This window comes from Emydura macquarii, unplaced genomic scaffold, assembly GCF_026122565.2.
Source record: "Emydura macquarii macquarii isolate MOO-44397 ecotype Brisbane River unplaced genomic scaffold, CSIRO-AGI_Emac_v2 contig_1027, whole genome shotgun sequence".
NCBI classification, from domain to species: Eukaryota; Metazoa; Chordata; order Testudines; family Chelidae; genus Emydura; species Emydura macquarii.
Genome location: NW_027131164.1, coordinates 13,880,387 through 13,901,991, shown reverse-complemented (window position 1 = coordinate 13,901,991; position 21,605 = coordinate 13,880,387). Strand labels below are relative to the sequence as shown.

The 21,605-nt window shown below is 38.9% G+C and overlaps 1 protein-coding gene across 3 annotated transcripts in view; it reads right to left on the bottom strand.

The window, feature by feature from the left end:
* MBOAT2 (membrane bound O-acyltransferase domain containing 2) overlaps positions 1-21,605 on the bottom strand; it is a 198,662-nt gene that overhangs the window by 146,443 nt on the left and 30,614 nt on the right. For 2 of the 3 annotated variants that reach the window (XM_067544805.1, XM_067544808.1), the window contains exon 3: positions 15,479-15,556. In XM_067544805.1, the coding sequence (XP_067400906.1) occupies positions 15,479-15,556 (78 nt within the window). Of the gene's footprint in view, positions 1-15,478; positions 15,557-20,602; positions 20,660-21,605 lie in introns of those variants that run through there. The other variant, XM_067544807.1, reaches the window with a different exon arrangement.

The following is a 21,605-nucleotide window of genomic DNA, read 5'->3' as shown; positions in this document are numbered from 1 at the left end:
TACCAGTGAATAAAGAAATCAAGCTATCCCACTACTACTTTATTCCTATCATTACAGAGAAATGGGGTAGATACCCATGTCAGCTCAATTTTACAAGAATGATAACTAAGTGCCACAGATAACAAATGGTTATAAAAAGGCATGTATTTAATTTAACCAGTGTGATGCTGCGGCCAAAAGAGCTAATACAATCCTGGGATAAATAAACACAGGAATCTCGAGAGGTTATTTCATCTCTGTATTGGCACTGGTGCAACTACTGCGAGAATACAGCATACAGTTCTCAGATCCACAATTCAAGGAAGATGTGGATAGATTGGAGAGGGTTCAGAAAAGAGCCATGAGAATGATCAAGGGATTAGAAAACATGCCTTACAGTGAGGGACTCAAAGAACTCAATTTATTTAGCTTAACAAAAGAAGATTAAGGGGTATCCTGCTCACAGTCTGAAAGTATATACATGGTGAACAGATTTTTAAATAATGGGCTATTGCAACTAGAGGTACATGATCCACTGGCTGGAAATTGAAGCAAGACAAATTCAGCTGAAAATAGAATGTACATTTTTAACTATAAGCATAATTAACCACTGGAATAATTTATTAAGGGTCATGATGGACTCTCCATCAATGGACAATGTTTAAATCAAGACAAGATGTTCTTCTAAAAGATACGCTCTAGGAATTATTTTGGGGAACTTCTATGGCCTGTGTTAAACAGGAGCTCAGACTAGATGATCACAATGGTCACTTCTGGCCTTGGAATCTGTGAATCTAAACAAAGCACTGGTCCAAACATCAGAATACATTCAGAAGAGTTAAAGGAAGTGAATAAAGTGGCTGAAGCCTGTAACAGATATTTTTGAGACTTCACTTGTTTCAAGAGAAATTACTGAAGATTATCAGAAAACTACTGCACAGCTGTTTACTAGATCATGTGCTTTATTTCATATCAAGACCAAATTGTGTATTCACATGATGATTCACATGCATGGTAAAGGGGAGCACTGTCTGTTGCTAGGCAGCACTTACATCCACAAAACTGTAAGTAAATAGAGGAGTCTGGTAGAACTGCATGATGCAAAAAGTAATAAACATATAGAGAAGTCAAACAGAGACCTAGATTTATTTCTAGAGACTAGGAGATTGAAAACAATGAACAAATGGTAATAAGAGCAAAATGAATTTTAGAGGTAGGCCTATGTGAGAGAAAGTTCCTAAAATTTCTTATGCATTTGAAAGAGAGAGAGGTACTTTATATTACATAGGAACATGCAGGAAGCTAACATTTCTATAAGGATAGTATTTACACATGACCATAGATATGTCTGGCACTTTGCAATAAAACATGAAATGTCCCTGTCCTGTTCAACATACAGATCAAGAGAGAAATGGCTTAGAGAGATAATAGTCACAGAGGAGAACAAGGATGGATGAAAGACACAGAGTAAGGTCACAGGGTTATCTGTATGTGTAACATATGAAACATGCTACTTATTTTAAAATTGGTCAGTGTTGAAAGTTAACTTGTAAGTGGGTTTTGAGGAGAGATTTGATTGAGACAGGGTACAAGGGTTTACAAGAGTTGTCCAGTCTTGTAAAGAGCCACCCAAATACCCCGAAAGAACCTACTTCAATATAGAAATAAAACCCCCTTCGACCACACACCCCCAGTTGTCACCTACCACCCATGCTGGAACCCATACGAGGTATCAAACAAACAAACAAACAACTACAGCCCATACTCAATGGGGACACCATCCTGAAAGAAATCTTTCCTGAACCTCCTCTTCTGGCCTTCAGACAACCCCCAATGTCTCCAAGCTCAGCATCAGCAGCAAGCTCCCCACAGACCAGGCCATACCAACTCAAAGCGGCACCAATCCCACCAGAACAACAGATGCAAAACCTGCAGCTATATCTCCACTGCTACAATAACAAACACACACACACAAACCACACTTTTCAAGATCTCTGGGCCATACACATGCCTATCACAACATGGGATGTACCTCATCCAGTGCACTAAATGCCCCAATAGCAACTATGTGATGAAACCAGACAATGCTCTAGAAAGAGCTTGCATGGGAAAATGATAAAAGACAAAAACACTACATCGCCTGTGGGTGAATACTTTTCACAAAGCAACCACTCTATATGTGACCTATCAGCCCCCATCCTCAAAGAAACCCTGTACAACACTTTCAAAATGTGCCTGGGAGCTCAAATTAGTAATTTTGCTAGATACTAAAAATCATGGACTGAATAAACACACTGGATTTATGCCTTAATACAACAATCTATAACCCACTAACAAACCCCAACAGATGCTTCTCCCCCTGCTTTCCTTTCCTCTTCATGACTGGAGAGGTATTAACTAGCCACTTAATCTTGAATGGTCCTTTGAAATGTGTGTTAACTACTTATGCCAAACCATCTGTTCCACCTTGTATTTAGCTGTGACACTCAGATATTGTCTACCCTACAATCTAATTTGGTACAATTTATGTTGCTCCAGGGTGTTAATAATCCACACCCCTGAGCGATGTAAATTATACTGACCTACGAGCTGGTGTAGACAGCCCTATGTTGATGGAAGAGGGTCTCTCACCGACATAGCTACCATCTTTTGTGGGAGGTGAAATAATTAAGCAGACAGGAGCACTCTCCCATTGGCTCTCTCCACCACAAGTAGCACAGCTGCACTGGGGTAGCTTTGCCACTGTAAGTAGTTTAGTGCAGATTCAGCCTAAGTTTTCCAGACCTGAAGAAGAGCTCTGTGTAGTTCAAAAGCTTGTTTCTTTCACTAACAGAAGTTAGTCCAATAAAAGATATTACTTCACCCACCTAGACTCTCTTGTAACAAGGTAGTAAAGACAACATTATTATTTCAAGAAATAAGTTTCAAGCCAGCGAATGGTTCTGGTGACTACTGGAGAAATTTTAGGTCTATTTGGAACAATCTTGGGTGATTTCTCTCTTCTTTTGCCAAGTATCATGTAAAAAAATAGTCTAAAAAACACCAAACTACCAAAAGAACAGTCTATTTGTTGGGATTCTAGGAGCCTAACCTACTCTCATTATTATGAGAGCTATCCCTAGCAAAAATGTTCACAGGTTACCAATTAAGCATTGGTAGACGGGGAAAAAAAGAAAAAAAAAAAAGAACAAACACAACCAGAGGAATAAACTGATGGAAAAAAAGTGAGGCAAAAGAGAGAAAGGACCTGGAAAAGGGAGAAGGCAAGAGGATGAGGAACTGATAATATAGAACAGAAAGATAAAGGAGAGATAACTAAGGGCAGACAAAGTAGGATAGGACTGGAGGAAAAGGTAATGGGAAAGGAAAACATTGAAAATGGAAATAAAAATCATAAAGACACACAGAAAAGACAAACCAAGAAACAAGACAGAGAAAAATACAGACTGTTAGGAGGGAATTAGACAGTATAGACTTTACAAGGGAAATAAGGCAATTCACACCATCAACCTTTTGATTATTTAGCAAACATTCTACAACAGTTGAATTATGACTTGTTAGGTTTAAAAATTTAGCTGGACTGAATCTGCAGCACCAGAATATTTACTACAGTTGAGTCAACCAATAAGCATTTCACTTTTGCCACACAATTCTTACCACTACCGACTTATCACAAATACAAAGAATAGAGTTGCAACCCTTATTTACTCAAAGACACTTACATGTATGATTAATTGTGACACTGTCTGGTTTAGGGGTAACCATTTATAATATTATTAATATCAATATTGCAAAACTTACAAGATATGCCATGTCAGGTACCATTGGAAATGTTATAATTCACTGAGATTGATGAGCACATTTATATGTACGTATCAATTTTATATTCTAAAGTTCTAAATATGTATGGTATATTTGTAGTTCGACTTGGGCTATTTTTCTGGATGACACCCCAGACAGGATGGCAGCAGCACTAAGCCTGTTTAATGCCCATCAAGGGAACCCAAAGGTACAATGAATCCAGTGAAAGAACCCAGGGGCTATACTTTAGGAGTCACCAGGGCACATAAGAACATGCCTGGGGACAGCAGACTCTGAGGCTTTTCCGTGCAATGTGTTGTGTGGCTGTATTTGGGACAAGCCACCTGACAAAGGGACATAAAAAGGCAACTGCACCATCCCCATCTTGTCTTCATTCCTGCTTCCTATTCTCCGGATCAACGAATCTACAACTGAATCTGTGAAACAAAGGACTGAGACCCATCCAGATATTGGATGTAGACCACGGGAACTGTACAAGCCTGCAAACTCCACAATTCTGCTGAGAATCTGATATTATAGACTTCACAGTGATTTGTATGTATCCAATTGCTTTGACCATTTAACATTTCTCTTCTCATTTGTTTCTTTCCTTTTATAATAAACCATTAGTTTTAGTAATTAAAGGATTGGCTGGAAGCATGATATTTTGAGTAAAATCCAAACTTATATTGATTTAGTAAAGTGGCTGACCCTCTGGGGATCAGAAAAACATTTTTGGTAAAGGGAATAGAGTTTTAATAACTTCTCTCTTTATTAGACCTAGTTGCTAATTGGGGGTCAGAGATTGAAATGCAATAAAGGGGGCTGTGTATTTTTTTTTAAGGGCTTCTTGATAACCATTGTGGGGAATCAGGAGCACTGTCTGTGATTGGTTGGGGAATCTAGCTGTGGTGCTAGCCACAAATTCGAGAGAATCTGCTATCCTTTTTGCTGCCTGCCTTGACCTTGGCATTTTCAGGTGGGCTACCCTAGGCACAGATGGGTCACATTAGTTTATTTATTTGGCCAACCAAGTGGAGATCGGAAGTTTAATGCCATTATTCTCACACAGACATTTTGAAAAGAAGAGTTAGGTAATTCAAAAGCTGAGGTTGATATTTGCCCTTAAGTCGTGCCATTAAGCAGCAATATGAGATAGCATAATATTTTAAGATAAAGATGGAGAACCAGTCTTAGCTTTGGGAAATATTTTTATTTTGAAAACAGGCAGACTGGTCTGATGAAGTGATAACAGTGAGATAAAAGAATCTACATGACTACGGTACAGTTCAAACACTAGGGCAGTGCAGTTTAATAAGGTGTATCAGTGTATAAAACATGTGTGCCTACTACTATTACAAATAACACCGAAGATTATTTTAATTGAAAGATCAGAGAAGATATATTTTCCATATTTCTAGTATGTGTAGTTGACAACAATTGTGTGCAATCAGTTTCTCCTATTTATGCAGGTCATTTACATAGCAACATAGGAGAGAAATATCGATTTGAAATAGGAAACTGATTGCAGATACACAAAAACCAACCTCTCTTCAGCCACAGTATGTTGAGAGAGCAAAAGGATTACCAGTGTTCAAGATCTTTTTATCTAAAACAGTGGTTCTCAACCTTTCCTGATTACGGTATTTCTTTTAGGAGGCTGATTTGCCTTATGTACCCCCAAGTTTCACCTCACTTAAAAACTACTTGCTTGCAGAATCAGACATAAAAATACAAGTGTTTCACAGCACGCTATTACTGAAAGGTTGCTTACTTTCTCATTTTTACCATATAATTATAAAATAAATCAAATGGAATATAAATATTGTACTTATTTATATTGCTCTATATACTATATACTGAAATATAAGTCATTGGCTGTATGAAATTTTAGATTGTATTGACTTCACTGGTTCTTTTTATGTAGCCTGTTGAACAACTAGGCAAATACCTAGATGAGTTGATGTATCCCCAGAAGCCCTCTGCATACCCCTGGTTGAGAACTACTGATCTAAAACTGCTACTGAGGCCGGGGAAAATGGGATTGTTGTTCATTAGCTTTCCCCCTCCCTCCCATCGAACTCCTGCTGAACCACTAACTCTTGCTAATTAACTGCATGCAGACAGATGAAATGGCTCCATTCTGCTGCAATCCTGACAATTTTTCAGCAGAGGCAGAAAACCTTCTCTTCCTACACCTTTCTAGACTCTTTCTCCCCTCACAAACGTTTCTCATCTTCTTTCCACCTATAATCCCTCCGCTTGCCCCAGTGACCCCATCCCACCTCCTGATGTCTTTCGTGTCCAGTCCCATTCCCTACCTTATGCTTAACCTCTCTCCCTTTACAATGCAAGTATGCTCTAGTCTCTCCCATCTTAAAGTCTCTCCCCTTGACCCCACTTGTCTTTCCAACTACCACCTCATCTCCCTTCCAACTCTACACTCCTTGGATTTTCTGTTTACAATCACTATCTGAAGTTCCTCTCCTCCAATTTCATCCTAGGCCCGCTCCAATCTGGCTTTTCCCTCTCACATCCCACTGAAACCCCTCTCACCAAGGTCTCTAATGACCCAAAGCTCAGAACCAGTACTCCATCCTCAACTTATTGACCTGTCAGCTACCTTTGACACCATCAGCCAAGATACTCCTCTTGAAATCTTGTCCTTTCTTGGCTTCCATGACTATCCTCTGGTTTTCCTCTTCTCTCTCAAATTGCTACTTCAGCACATCTTTTGGAGGATCTTCATCAATTCCTATCCCCCTCAACTTTTTGGGGAAAGGGATTTCCCAGAGCTGTCCTTGATCCACTCCTGATCTCCTTTTACATTTTATCTGTGGTTAAACAGATGCACAAAACACAAATTCAATTACCATCTTTATGCTGACAATTTAGAGATTTACTTCGTTACGTCAGACCTGTCTCTTTTGTCCTAACTAAAATTTCAGCCTAACTCTTGGGCATGTCCTCATGAATACCTAGTCATCAGCTCAAGCTCAATATAGCTAAAAACAAAATGTCTTATGTTCCTCTCTATCCCTCTCGGTGACTAGGTACCCCCCGTCCCGCTTTGAGGGTCCAATTTCCCAGGCTTGCGAGGTAGTATGGCCCAATAGCCAGAGCCAGTATCACTGCCCTGTGGTCAGGGCTCCGCAAGCAAGTTGTCTATAGCTACGGCAGGAGTTGGTGCATCTCTGCAGTCTGACATTCAGGTAGGGATTTGCTGTCACCCTAAGGGAAGTGGCGGTGGGACAGAGGGACGTGGGCCCGCCCAACTCCACCATGTCCCAGCCCAGAGCCCTGTCCATGACAGGGGTGGTCACCACCCTGATCAGTGGGGATTCTATCGCAATATGCTGACTGGTCTCGGATGGGAGATACCACTTGCCCCATCTCCCTGGATTACTTCCTACCGTGCCTCCTGATGAGGTGGCCCAGGTCTCCTCAGGGCCTTCGGGTTCCCCAGTGTCAGTAGTTCCCTGGATATCTGGTTCCGAGTAGTCAGCCATGGGTGGCCAGTCTCTGTTCAGGTCTCTGGTTCCCTCAGCTGGGGGCTGTAGCAGCTCCCAGTTTGAAGCCTCTGCCAACCTTCCTCCTCAGTGGTCAACCCCAAATGAGCTGAGCTGCTCCCTTTTGTACTGGGGCAGGAGTTGGAGAATGCCCAGCACGGTCTAAGAGGTAGGACTTCCTCCACCCATAATGCAGAGTCAACTCTCTTGTCTCTAGTGCAGGGTAGGCACACCCTGTCACAGCCCCCATTGCCTCCTCTCTCTTCCACAGTGGACAAAACCACACCATCCTTCTCACCACTCAGATATGTAACCTGGGTGTCATCTTCAATTCAGACCTCTCTTTATGACCTCATATCCAGGCTATGTTTAAATCTTGCTGATTCTTTCTGTATAACATCTCCAAAAGAGAGTCTATCTGATCCACCACACAACTAAAAGTCTTCTTCAGACTCTCATTTCAATTATTGCAACACTTTTCTTTCTGGCCTGGACAAATGCCATCTTGCCCCACTCATATCCATTCAGAATGCTGCTGCAAAGATGATCTTCCTAGCACATCACTTTGCTTATGTCACCTGTTTTTTCGCATCGCCACTGGTTCCCCCTTCTTTTAATCACATCTAACAAACAGCTTGTCTTCACTTTCTACACCCTTCACAGTCTCTAAATCACTACTGAGATGTTAACTCCTGTCACCAACCAGACAAGGATGCCGCCCTCCATCATCCACTTGTTAAATTTTCGAACATGCACCCTTGTGCTTTCTCTTATGCTACCCCTCAGACTTGACAGGAGCACCTATTAAATATCTGCAGAGCTACCTCATCCTCCTCCTTTAAAACCCCTATTAATGCTCTCTTTTTCTGTGAAAGCTTGATAGCAACTACATTGCTGGTATACTAAGACCACTTCTTATCAAATTGACCAGTACTGTCTCATTGTTTTCTTGTCCTATTCCATCTGTCTGTATCCACCATCTGTTGCCTCTAGTATTATACTGTAAGCTCTTTCAGGTAGGGACAAATCTTTTTTGTTCTTTACCTGTACAGTGCTTAGCACAATGGTCCTGATACACGACTAGGGCTTCTAGGTGCTACAATATTACAAAGACACATGTTTTTTCAAACAGAAAAATATATTTGTCATGCTTCACAATCCTAAAGACTGATCTCAATTTAATAGAGTCAACTTAAAAAACACAACATAAGAAACGCAAGCCATTTATTCAACAGTAAACACAAAACATTTCCAACTGCTATACCTGCTTAGTACACTAACATGGTGTTACTTTATAGTGTGTGTAATGCCACAGCAATCGGGTACTTATAACTAAATTAAAAACATCAACTAAACAAAACTAACCCATGTAGGGCCTCATTTAAGACCTTTATTGCCAACCTCTACTGCCAGCTATTCAAGTAGAAGCAATTACTTTGTCAGGAATAAGTGATAAATAACTAATTGATTTATTCAATTACTATGTTGATAAAGAGCTTTGAAGATGAAAACATTAAGTATTAACAAACACAGTCCATTGAAAGTGCCTTGCATCATGCCCTGAAGGCCACCACACATAATATTTGGCAAACTACAAGGGAAGTAAATTCCAAAGGCAAGAGATAGTTTTAAGTGTAGACTAGTGACTAACAGCAGCACAGCTGTATCCGTACAGCTGTGCCACTGTAAGAGAGCTTGTGTAGTCGTGTTATGACAGCAGGAGAGAGCTCTCCCGCCAACATAATAAAATCACCTAACCGAGTGGCCATAGCTTTGTCAGCAGAGAGCGTCTCCCACCAACATAACACTGTCCACACAAGTGCTTATGCCAGCAAAACTTATGTTGCTTACACCCGAGTGACAAAAGTTTTGCTGGCATAAATGCTAGTGTAGACAAGTCCTGAAACAATCTTGCTGTTGATCTTTTAAAAAGTACACCAACTGCATTTACACCTTATTAGGGGAGAATGGTCTGGTCAATGGTACCAAAGGCTGCTGACAGATGTCAAAGAGGGTCACAATGACAGGAGAAAAAAACTGGTGAGCAGAAATCCAATTCAGAGTTAATACTTCTTTTCTTATAAGAAGCCATCATGTTAAAGAATCCAGAGGACGGAAACTCTGAATCTTAAAAGGAGAAGAACAAAAGGAATACTGGTGCCTGTATGTTGCTCCAGGGAGCACCAAAATCTTGACAAGTAAATTCATCCAAATATCTGAGGGACATAGGAGGAGGAGAATAACTACAACTTGGTGGGATGTAGCAAGGCTATTTCAGATCCTTTTTTCTGTGAAGTACAGTTAACTGGTAAAAGCTTTTCACATTTAGCACAAATTAAATTCCTGACCGAGAAGGGGGAGGGGGAATAATCTTGTGTTCTTAGAAAGCCTCTCCATCATCTTCCTGGCAGTCAGAGATTTATAGTCCTAATCACCTTAATCAAGTTTCCTCAGTTGTCTTTGAGATTCCTTGGTAGCTTTATAAGGTATTCAGTGAAACTTTTCCACCTAAATATGGTCACAATTTGATGTTAACTGCACAATATCTACTTTACACAAAAAGGTTTTGTTCTGTTTAACATGCTCCAGGAGGCCAAGATTTCTAATTCTTTTTTTTTCCTTCTGCAGCTGTTGTCAGTGTTAAGGTTTTTTTGGAATCTTGTTATACTTAATCAAAACTGGGAATGTTTTTTGGGTCCATTCTATATTTCACTCCAACTATCACTTAAGAAAAAGAAATTTAACTCCCATCTTAGCTTTCCCAGTAATTCAAATTCTGTTCTATTCTAATCTTAGACTTGTCTATGATTGAGCCAGTAACATTTAGTGAAATTTGTCAGTCAATTGTTCAATAAAGCGCCTCATTTAGCTTGCTAAGTGAGTTAGTTCAAATTGATGAACAAGGCTTTTGCTTGTTCCACCTTAACCAGACTTCGGGAATTAAGCAATGATTTTCTGTGTAGGCCAAGATTTTTTTAAATCTTTTATTGGTTGCAATTTTGCTCTTTGCGCTGGGAAATATAATATTCTAATTCCAATTTAAAAAAAAAAAAAAAAAAAAGTACATGAAACTAACCTAGAAAAAATATTTTTATTCTGACCTATCTGCAGAAGTGCATGTATCCAGGCCACTATCTTCAGCATCCTCCTCCTTGTCCTTCTGTGCCTTTATCCACTGAAAACAATTAACATCCTGCTTGTTTCCCCCTCCACACACACAATATACACAATAAGAAAGTGATGTTGCAGGACTCCCATTTCATTCAATACCTAGCCCATTTGTTTAGATTCCTCAGGTACTAATTGTAGCTGTACTTTTACCATAAAAGATGAGAAATAGGGATTTGCCAGAGGCTTTATTTGTCATCTTTTTAAACAATAACAGAGCTCAAAAACACCACTCAACAACTAGTGCAAAGTGTCCAGTGTTTTGTTTAATCAACACTTCAGAATCCATACCTGATAAGTACCCTACAACAGAGATTCTTGAACCGTGGTCCATGGAGAGCTACACATTATGTTGACATCTCTGCCTTACTTCCAGTTGCTAAACTATGTTAAAAACTTCTCTAACAGAACTTTCCGCATAAGCAATTGCTGTAGTTCCACAATGAGAATGAGAGGTGTTCTAAATAACAGTGATGAGAAGCAAGTCTTATAGACTGCCTATCTCTGTATTAAAACTCTCATTGTGTGCACCACTTTAAGAATCCTCTGACCTAGAGACTGTGCGAAACTCATAGCCACTAGATATTTCAAACCTCTGCATCTTTTTCAAGTTATGAAAACAAATTGAGATGTATTGATAAACTGCTTACTACATGGATTTGTTTAGTAAGAATCAAAAAGTCACTCTAATAGAAATTAAAACAGCCTAACCCTACGTTTTCAGCACCACAGGCAAGAGATCCACAATCTTCCTAAGACTTTCAGTACAATGCAGAACACAGGCTTCTCCTAATGACAGGCCAAAACAACATGGATCAGCATCAACCAACAGATTACCTTCTAACGAGATGCCAGCGTTACCAATTTCTCATTTTAAAAAAAAGTGCTCGCTGACCTGTTCCTGCTCCCACTCAAGACAAACGACACAATACCCACTTATTTCAGCAGAGCAGTACTGAGCCCTTGACGTTTGAATGCTGTTGTTCCATTTCCCCACAGGCACACACAGCTTATTTACTGACCATAAAATGAGCAATTATGCAGAAAAGAAGCAGTTGCCTAGGAACCTTTTCTTCTTTAACTTCCCTGATCAAGTCACCTGTGTCAGAACAGCTAATGTGGTACTTTCCCAGCAGTGAACAGACACTTTTTTTTTAAAAATAAGCACCAGGGGGTGGCGGGAGATGTATATAATTCAGCAATAAAGGGCACTTCACAACCATACAGAAAGACAGAAGAGTTTTGCAACATATGCAGAACATTTACAATTACCTTACTGAGCCATTTACCTTCTACGAATTATTAATTCCAAAGGAATTCATTCTCTTTTCAAAGAGACTCCTCAGTTTCAAGATTCATTGGTTCATGTAAAGGACATCAACAAACAGTCACCATCGATCCAAAAATTCGAGTTTTTGAACATTATAACTTCTCAAAACATCAGTTTTAACCTTTCAACTTTTTTATTCTATTAATATAACATGATTTAAATGCAACCAAGTAGGAAACAAGAGATTAAGATTTGTTTAGAAATGGTTAACTAACAGAAGCTGCACAAGTGTCTAGATTAGTATGAAATGATATTCAAAATTTCCCTTTCTTAACAAATGCAGTTCTTACTGCTATTATATAAAGACTTCAAGATCCACCCGAATTGCACAAGATTACAAGAAAAACCAAAAGCATTAGATTAGAAGCATGAGATCACAATCAGCACCGTGAGCATATTCTCAACAGGTGAAAATATTTCACATAAGCCTACTTAAACTTTGGGTAGCTAGACTGGTTTCTATCATCATCCAAAGGGAAAACATTCCAATAAGAACAGGTAACTGAGCTGTAGTTATCTGTATCTATAAACAAGGTTAAACAAAAGTAGATACCTCTTGCAGATGCTGCTCCAGTTCACTAACAGAATGGCCATTAAAGTGCAGAGTGGGGAGGATCATTGTTGGACTGTGCTGGGGAGGTCCACAAAGAGTGGCTTCAACACCCATGTTTCCCCCTCCACATTGGTGTTACACTAGCATAGACCGCAGCAGAGAAGACAGAGGAAGCGGGCTTACTCCAAGAAGGTGAACTTGGACCAGACTGACAACACTTGTACAACACTCATGAGCATTTTTTTAAATACAAGGGCATCTTATGTGCATTACAGGCTGAACGCACTGGTGACAGAAACAATTTCTTTTCTCCCCTATAGAAAGTTACAGAATAAAAAAAACTTCCTCTTGTGGGAAACCCATAACTGAACTTCCATGCTCCTGGGTGTTTAAAGTCTCAACTGTGGTGTTAAAGGTAAAAAAAAAAACCTACTAATGTAAGAGAAGCTGTGAAGAAGGCATAATCATGAACTATGTCAATAATTCTGGACACCAGACAAGATGGGCGAGAATATTTCAGGTTTTAGCTTTAATCCCTTTTAGTTCACTTAAAGGCTACCTACTCCAAGTTCTAAATATTGATTTCCACATGCAGACTGATGCAGTTTCTTGCCCTAATAAAGTGAAGGTATTCCATTGCACAGGACCAAATATATCCAGGCATAAATTTAGCACAATTCCGCTGATTTCAATTGAGTTGTGTCTCCTTACACTCGGGCTGATTAGGTGCATACAATTAAATTAAATTTAGTAATTAAAATAAAAGAGTACTGAAATAAAATACTGATTTAATTTTTGTTAATCCTTCTGCATTTGTGCTAACTAAAAGGAATCTATGTTTTAATACTAAAATCATTGATGTTTCCATTTAGTTATTTGAGATTTATTCTCTTTGGGATGTACTGAAGTTGACAGAGCTTTTTTGAACAAAAAAAGATTAAGATGAAACAATGACTGCATATTTATTTTGTTCTTTGACATCAGCTTTGAAAAAAAGTGAACTTCAAATGCAGAAATTAATATTTTTCATTAAAAGATAAAAGCTGCACAATGTTATCTAAATTGTAACCTAGTAAACACCAATCAAGACCACTTAGTCTCGCGCTCCCATCACAGCAGAGGCAGGAAATGGTACTGGGTACATGTGGGTGGCCCACTGTAGAAGGGAGATTCATGGCAACTGTTGCAGACATGTCATTGATAGGCTCTCAAGGGATCTTCATTCTGTCCTTTTGACCTGAAAAATTTCATAGCCAGGAGTTGGGCAAGAAAACAGAGTTGAACATTGAGGAACGTTGGAGCTCTGACAGGAATACAGAGGAAACCCTTTCCTGTGTAGATGTGAGGAGTAATAAGCTACAATAGGGTGCCAGGTTCTAAGATCATGCACAGAGTTTTTGCTGCTAAATCAAACTAGGTGGGTTCTGTTGACTCCAAAACAGGAATATAAAGCCTCTCTCTCTCTGTTAGGAAATTTATAAAGCACACACTCCTTCCTCTCCTCCCCTCCCTCTCTCACACAACTAGGTAACTGAACAATTGTTACATTCTCCCTCTCCCCCAAAAATAATATGGGACAATTAAGAGACATCAGCAATACAAGACCAAAATTACATCTTTCTGTTTCCCCTCCCTGCCTTTGCCTATCTTGTCTATTTAAGTAACCTCCTCTGGGAAGTAAGTCTTTTACTATATGTTTGTATAGCACAATGGGGCCTAAACACATTTTGGGCCTCTAATCTAAGTATACATATAATTCGTTTTAAAAATACCATTTGTTTTTGTTTGCTCCCTTTAAAGAAAAATGTGAATGCTACTATATGATTAGGACCTTAGCTTTCCATGGAAAGGATTTAGCTTTCCATGAAGATATTAAATTGCGGCAAGAGAGATTCAGGTTAGAAATTAGCAAAACTTCCTAACTGTAAGGGTAGTTAAGCACTGGAATAAATCACCTAGGCCTAGGGAGATTGTGGAATCTGTCATAAGAGATTTTTAAGAATATTGTAGATAAACACCTGTCAGGGATGATGTAGATAATACTTAGTCCTGCCTCAGTGCAGGGGACTGGACTAGATGACCTCTCAAGGTCCCTTCCAATCCTACATTTCTCTGATTCTATTTTTAGGACACTATTTTAGTCTTCTAATGTGAATACTTTTTCACGTTTCTTTTTCCTTTTTAAAACAATACAGCAAATAAAAAATAATGGCATTTTAAATGAATAAATATTCACTCCCATCACACAAACCCTCTTCCCGTTCCAGGATATTTTCCTTCCATGAGTAGAACCCTGCCAATCAGTAGATATCTGCTTTATATCCACGGACCATTTTTTGCATATCATTGATAGGATGCTGATGGTCACCGAGTTCACGTATTCTGTGACTTTCTGGGACTGGGTTGGAGCAGCTGTCAGCCCCGGGCCCGCCACCAAAGAGCTGAGCAGCCAGCCAGACCCAGGGCGGCCAATCAGTTGTTTAGCAGCCAAAAAAACTCTTCTCCCCTCCTTTTGCCTCAGACTGGCTGGCAGATCAGCTGTTTGGTGGCAGGCTCAAGGCTGAACAACTGATAGGGCAGGGGCTGATCACCAAACAGATGATTGGGGGCCCTGGGGCTGCGGATGCAGATGTGAATACACCTAAAAAAGGGAGCGCAGACTGTGGGTCGGATACAAATTTATTCTGGTGGATGCGGATCCACATTTTTGTATCCATGCAGGGGTCTATCAATTAGTACTGAGAGTTAAAAAATTGTATTAATATGGATTAATCATGTATTTGTGAGTAATCAAAGATTATTTATGATTAAGCAATGAGAAACATAACATTCTTTCTGCAGATAGTAAGTGTGATAAGTGCTCAGCATTTCAAACAGCCGACAAAGAGAGTGGTGTTTTTCCCTACAAACAAACCACCTTTAGCACAATTCAAATACTGAAAGATTTCAATATTCTAATGCCAACAACAATATGACATGCTAGGCACAGTCACAAGAGATAAAGTGTGTCAGTAAAGAACTGTATGCAGATATATATATTATTTGTTCTTATGAACAGCTATGCAGCAACTTTCTAAATAACTCTTCAAATTCATTTAAATAAACTTTACAATTTAAATAAAGAAACGTACTACTTACTTGTGCATATTTTCCACTCCTATTATGATCATGATATAGTAGGAAATTCCACTTTGTACAACAAAATGTAAGGCATACCTGGAAAAAATTATAACAGTCACTCCAGGCAATCACTTTCCATTACCAACAGTCTAGCACATATATAGGTTTTCCTTACTTGAAATGAAAAGATAGTTGGTTTTTAATCTATCAGTTGTTGTTACACGCTTAACAAGAAGATCACCTTTAAACTTACTTTAAGGTAGGTAACCGAAAAGCAAAAAATAAGTTTTGCCCTTCACTATTTTCTTACAACAGTATCTGCTTGGGGGCTTTTGCATTCGAAATATCAGATCCTTTCTCACCCCTCTTTAACAGAGGACCTCGACATTCTTAAATGACCTGAACAGTTGTGTTGCACAAGCCTATAACTTGAGCTGGAGCTCTTCCCTATCTGAAGAAGAAGAGCATGTTGGCAGTTTTTAAGACACTGTGAGAATTGGTCTTTGCACATAACACACACACACACACACACACACACACACACACACACACACACACACACACACACACACACACACACACACACAAAATAGTGGGTGAAAGTAATGTTCACATTTTGCAGTTCACTTTTCACTTAAAGGCAAAAGATGATCATTGAAATTCCACAATGACAGTCGTGGAGACTGATGTGCTACTTATCCAAAGAACAGGTACAGCATAGCAGCAACAATGATGTTTTCGTAGATACTGATCCGTCAAAACAGATAAAACCTTGTCCTACAGTTCCATCTCCTTTCCCACCAATTGAAATGATATGGTATTTTGTGATGGAGGCAAATATCTACTAGGAACTAGACTTAAACCATCAAGTTATTTCACACTGGCACCAAATCACCATCAGTTGGTGAAGACTGAGGGTATGTCTACACTGCCGCAGATATGTCAGTGCTGCTGGATCGATGCCGCAGGATCGATTGAGCAGGCAGTGGAGACCCACTCAATCAATCCCAGAAGTACTCTCTAGTCGATGCAGTAAATCCATCCTCGTGAAAAGCGAATGGCTGCATCGACTGGAGGACATCTCCAGTCAGTGCCGAACAGTGGAGATGTCGCATTAAGTAAAATTTAGTCATTCAAAATTAGCCGGTAGGGTAGACCAGGCCTCAGTGATAAAAGCAATTTTGACTAACTATCTGTACATTCTCCTCATCCTACCACCATGTTAACTGTAAAAACAAAGTCATTTTTCAACAGGACAGTATGATACTGGTAACAATCTCCCCCTTAAGTTTGTTTTCTTAATAGTACTATCAATGAGACAAATGTGTTCAGTCATCAGTAAGCAGATTCTCTCTCATTTAGGGACCATCTTAATTAAAATAGATCAAATGGTTAAAATACCACTAATCTAGTCGGAAAAATTTCTATACAAATACAGCCTAAAAAAATAACTACTGTTGCTAGTCACCTTCAGCTCAGTTTTCATGGATATTCATAAGACAGGTTTTCCTATAAATCTTAGACATTCATTAATTTAAAAAACAGCTTTGTCTTTTTGATATAAAAGCAGGTCTAATTCATATATATCTGCATTATTACAGAATGATCCTTGCATCAGCAGTAGTTAGTATAATTAGAGATTTTTTAGAAATATAAAGCTTAAAATTCATTCGAGAAATATTGTAACCAGCATTGGATGGGAATATTTTTTTAAATGGAGGCAAAAAGGTGCGGTGAAAGACATTCACTCTTCCTCTCTGCACCAGTCGTATAAAAGTTAGGTATTATTTACCTGAAGAAAAATAAGATTTTTGATTCCTGACTCCAGCATCATGAGGAAGATATTCAGATATCAAAGAAAGTGCAAAAGTCACCAGAATATTGACTTTGTAACACTATTGCGACTTTTTTTTAAGAAAGAAAATGCTACACTGAATATTTTAAAAAGGCATTTTAAAAGATGTGTTATCCACTTATCCCTCTCATTTAAAAAAAATGCTTAAATTTATCAACACTATTTTCTATTTCAAGTCCTTATTAGTTATAATGAATTCCTTAACTGTATTTTCTTTATTTAATTCAAAATCTAAAGATCATGAACAAAATTATATATCTTCAAAAAATCCCACAAATACATTATTGTAAAAGAAAAGCATTGTGGTAGACTTGAAATCCATATTAGCAAATCAACACTCAGCCTCTAAAAGTATTAATTCTTCTGTACAGTAACAGAAAGGTAATATTATCAATGTGACTGATCTTTGAGTCATATGGAATTCAATTACAATAGCATTCAAATGAATGGAAAACTATACACCTAAATACTTTAATTAAGCCATTTTAGCTATGTACTAGATACACTATGGGGTGCTTCAATATTTACATCGGGGGAGGGAGAGGCCTCTATGACCTTTCTTCGTGCCCCAAATCATCATCCCAGTGTAATACAGGTGATTTAAGACTTTGAAGCTCAGTTGAGGCAAGCAGGTTATATTATTAATCATGTACATTTTTGGAGGATGGCAGATTCCAAACTATTCCCTCTATTTGAAGCATCTGTGAATGCAGTTGAGGATTCAGGACAGAAAAAAAACAAGTTACTCCCTCTGGAGCTGGACTGACTGTTCACTGCCATCTAATCAGTCAATTTTGGGCTGCAACTGAGTAGTTGGATAGAAGGCTGGTATACTGTATTTAAGTGAAATTTGACTGTACTGGAATTATATTCCTTTTAAAATCTAATTTGGTTTTTTGAGAGTCTTTGCATTTTACAGTAAACATTGTGGAAGATAATAAATTAAGATCCTCTCTGATTTAGAATCATAGAATATTAGAGTTGGAAGGGACCTCAGGAGGTCATCTAGTCCAACCCCCTGCTTAAAGCAGGGCTAACCTCAGCTATATCATCCCAGCCAGGGCTTTGTCAAGCCTCAGCTTAAAAACCTCTAAAGATGGAGATTCCACCACCTCCCTAGGTAACCCATTCCAGTGCTTCACCACACTCCTAGTGAAAAACTTTTTCCTAATGTCCAACCAAGACCTCCCCAACTGCAACTTGAGACAATTGCTCCTTGTTCTGTCATCTGCCACCACCGAGAACAGCCTAGCCCCATCCTCCCTGGAACCCCCTTACAGGTAGTTAAAGGCTGCTATCAAATCTCCCCTCATTCTTCTCTTCTGCAGACTAAACAAGCCTAGTCCCTCAGCCTCTCCTCATAAGTCCTGTGCTCCAGCCCCCTAATCATTTTTGTTGCCCTCCGCTGGACTCTCTCCAACTTCTCCACATCCTTTTTGTAGTGGGGGGCCCAAAACTGGACACAATACTCTAAATGCGGCCTCACCAATGCCGAATAGAGGGGAATAATCACTTCCCGCGTCCTGCTGGCAATGCCCCTCCTAATGCACCCCAATATGCTATTAGCCTTCTTGACAACCAGGGCACACTGCTGACTCATATCCCAAGCTTTTTATCCACTGTTACCCCCAGGTCCTTTTCTGCAGAACTACTGCCTAGCTCATCGGTCCCCAGTCTACAGCTGTGCAGGTGTATACAGGTGATGACACAACCAAATGAGGTTTTGTGAACTGTCTCCATTTGCAGGCAGGCATTATACCAAGGTATCTGGACTAACAGAGATGATCAAAGACAGAATAAAAAGAGTTATTTTTCCTCCTAAATTGAGAGGACTGATGTTTTCAGCTGAGATGAGAGGCTGCAGAAATTTGTAACCTAATATGCTTAATTGTTTCCTTGGAAAAATATGAATTTAGTTTCTAGAAGCTAAGTCTGAATAAAGTATCAGGATGTGCATAAGACAAACCTCATATCCAGCATTTGAGGTTGCAAATTATTTTAAAAATCTATTCTTTAAGGAGGAGATGGTTTTTTTGCTATTTTATTAAACGCTTTTATTTTGGGACTTCCTTTATAAAACTTTCAGTTACTAAAGCAAGAGATAATTACTTTAGGAACGTATTCAGTGCAGCAAATGAATTTGGACTGATAATATTGTCTAATTTTTTTATGTTATTTCATTTCTCACCTGATTGCCAATAAGAGTTTCCATAAATCTTCAGTTAGGTACTTATTGTGTAGTTTTCTGTCTTCTACCAGTAAATTTTAGATATTCAAATTTAGAAGGAACAATACATTTTCACTTATTTTGAAATGATGTTAAAGCTGTTCCTCAAAGGAGAGGTGTGAAATATCTTTTCTGTTTGTTAGTTTATAAAAACATCACATCGCTGCACTATATGTTTGTCTCACTTGATAAAAGGAGAGTAAGTGTACAGCAAAAAAAAAAAAAAAGTCTTTCTCAACCTAGAGCTTCAGGGTCAAAAGTGTATATATTTATTATGTACTATTCATTACTTACTAACTACTAGATTGAATCTCCATTACTGGAAGTTTTAAAGAACAGGTTAGACACACAACTATCAGGAATGATTGGGTTATTACATAGTCCTGGCTTGAGAGCAGGGGACTGGACTAGATGACCTCTTAAAGTCTCTTCCAGTTCTATACGTCTATGATTATGTGCATGTATATAAATAAACTGCATACTTACACACATGAAACTGAATGTTAACATTAATTAAGAATAAGCCTAACTTTCTGATTTCCTGAATCTATAAGCAATATCTGCAGCAAGCAGATGTTCAGGTAGCCTGTGTGACTAAACTGAATATAGAGGCCACAACTTAGTTCAGAATTCAAGATCTATGCAAAGCAAAGAGGATTGGGGACTAGCCCATCCTATCTTAATGTTTTTAAAAGGTTGTCAGAAGATTTTAGTCAATTAAGAAAATGCCTTAGCCAATATATACTGGTGCCTGAAGAGAAAGTTGGACAAGCTATTGTGCTACCCACCAATTAAACCAGCTCCCTCTTATTTCATCCTTGCCTGACAAGAAGAGAGCCACACTTCACTGAAGCAAATGAATTATACAGTCTGTAGTGTAAATTTATTTTTTAATTTATATACATAAAACTAAATGCATTTCTTGTATTGCCCCTACTGTTGTTCTGGTCAGTTACACTTTGAGTATATACAAAGGAGAGGAGCGTGGCAGAAGAACTTATACAGAATATCACATCTTAAGATATCCTAAGAGCAGTCACAACTGAATCTTAAAAGATACCTGCCAGAGCCCACCTCCAGGCCCTCTCTGGTGCCATAGAAACCATCCATAGCGACAATTCTGTCCACTCCCTTCTCCCATGGTATTCAGATTGTAAGCCCTCCCCAGGAGCTATGCAAACAAATCAGATGTAGATTCCTTGTTCTATTGTATGAGCGAGATAGAGGTAGGGATAAATGTTTATGATAATGTTATAGTACTGTTTAGTGTGGCAAAAGTGGACTCCCATCTTGTTAGTTTCCTGAAATACGCTCTTTTCTGAAACTTGTACTATTGAACCTGAAAATATCTTGATAAATTCTCTTTGTGTGAGTGAGGAATGTATGTGCAGGGCATAAAAAGACACCAACCTAAACGGCTCTAACAACAGAAAGGGGAGTTGAGACACCAACTGCCATCCTAATCCTGAAGGTCGAAGAATACCTATCAACGACTCTAAAGTACAGAAGGATCCACCCTGGGAACAAAGGAAGTAAGTATAGTAATAAGAGACTAGTCATGCTTTCAATTAGCTGGTGATTAACAACTATACTGAACCCAGAGGCAGCATGACATAGCAAGGCCCATAGACTTACATGAGAGCCAGCAAGTATTAAAGATGGGTAAAAACATGGAAACTTTGGGTCTCATTCTTAAACTGTCATCTTGGAGCATCAGATTCATGTCTGACAGAGATGTGGCTCCCTCCTCGTGCCCAGCCTAGTTGGCCACTAGGTTGGCTCAAGCAACACATAAAAAGACTGGTAATTATATCACACCAGCTTGCAGAGCTGTGTGAATGTGACTGCTTTTTAATATTCTTACATGTACAATAAATGTGGCATATTGCCTTGTCCCCCTGAATAAGAACCTGCTAGTCTTTTCTAAGTATAACAAGATCCATATTTAGTATTCAACAAAACCAATACAAGTTAATTGATATTTTGAGATTAAGAAGGGGTATCTAGGTATGTGACTTATTTAGTTTTGCTTCATAGCTAGCCTGGGATGTACTAGTTTTATT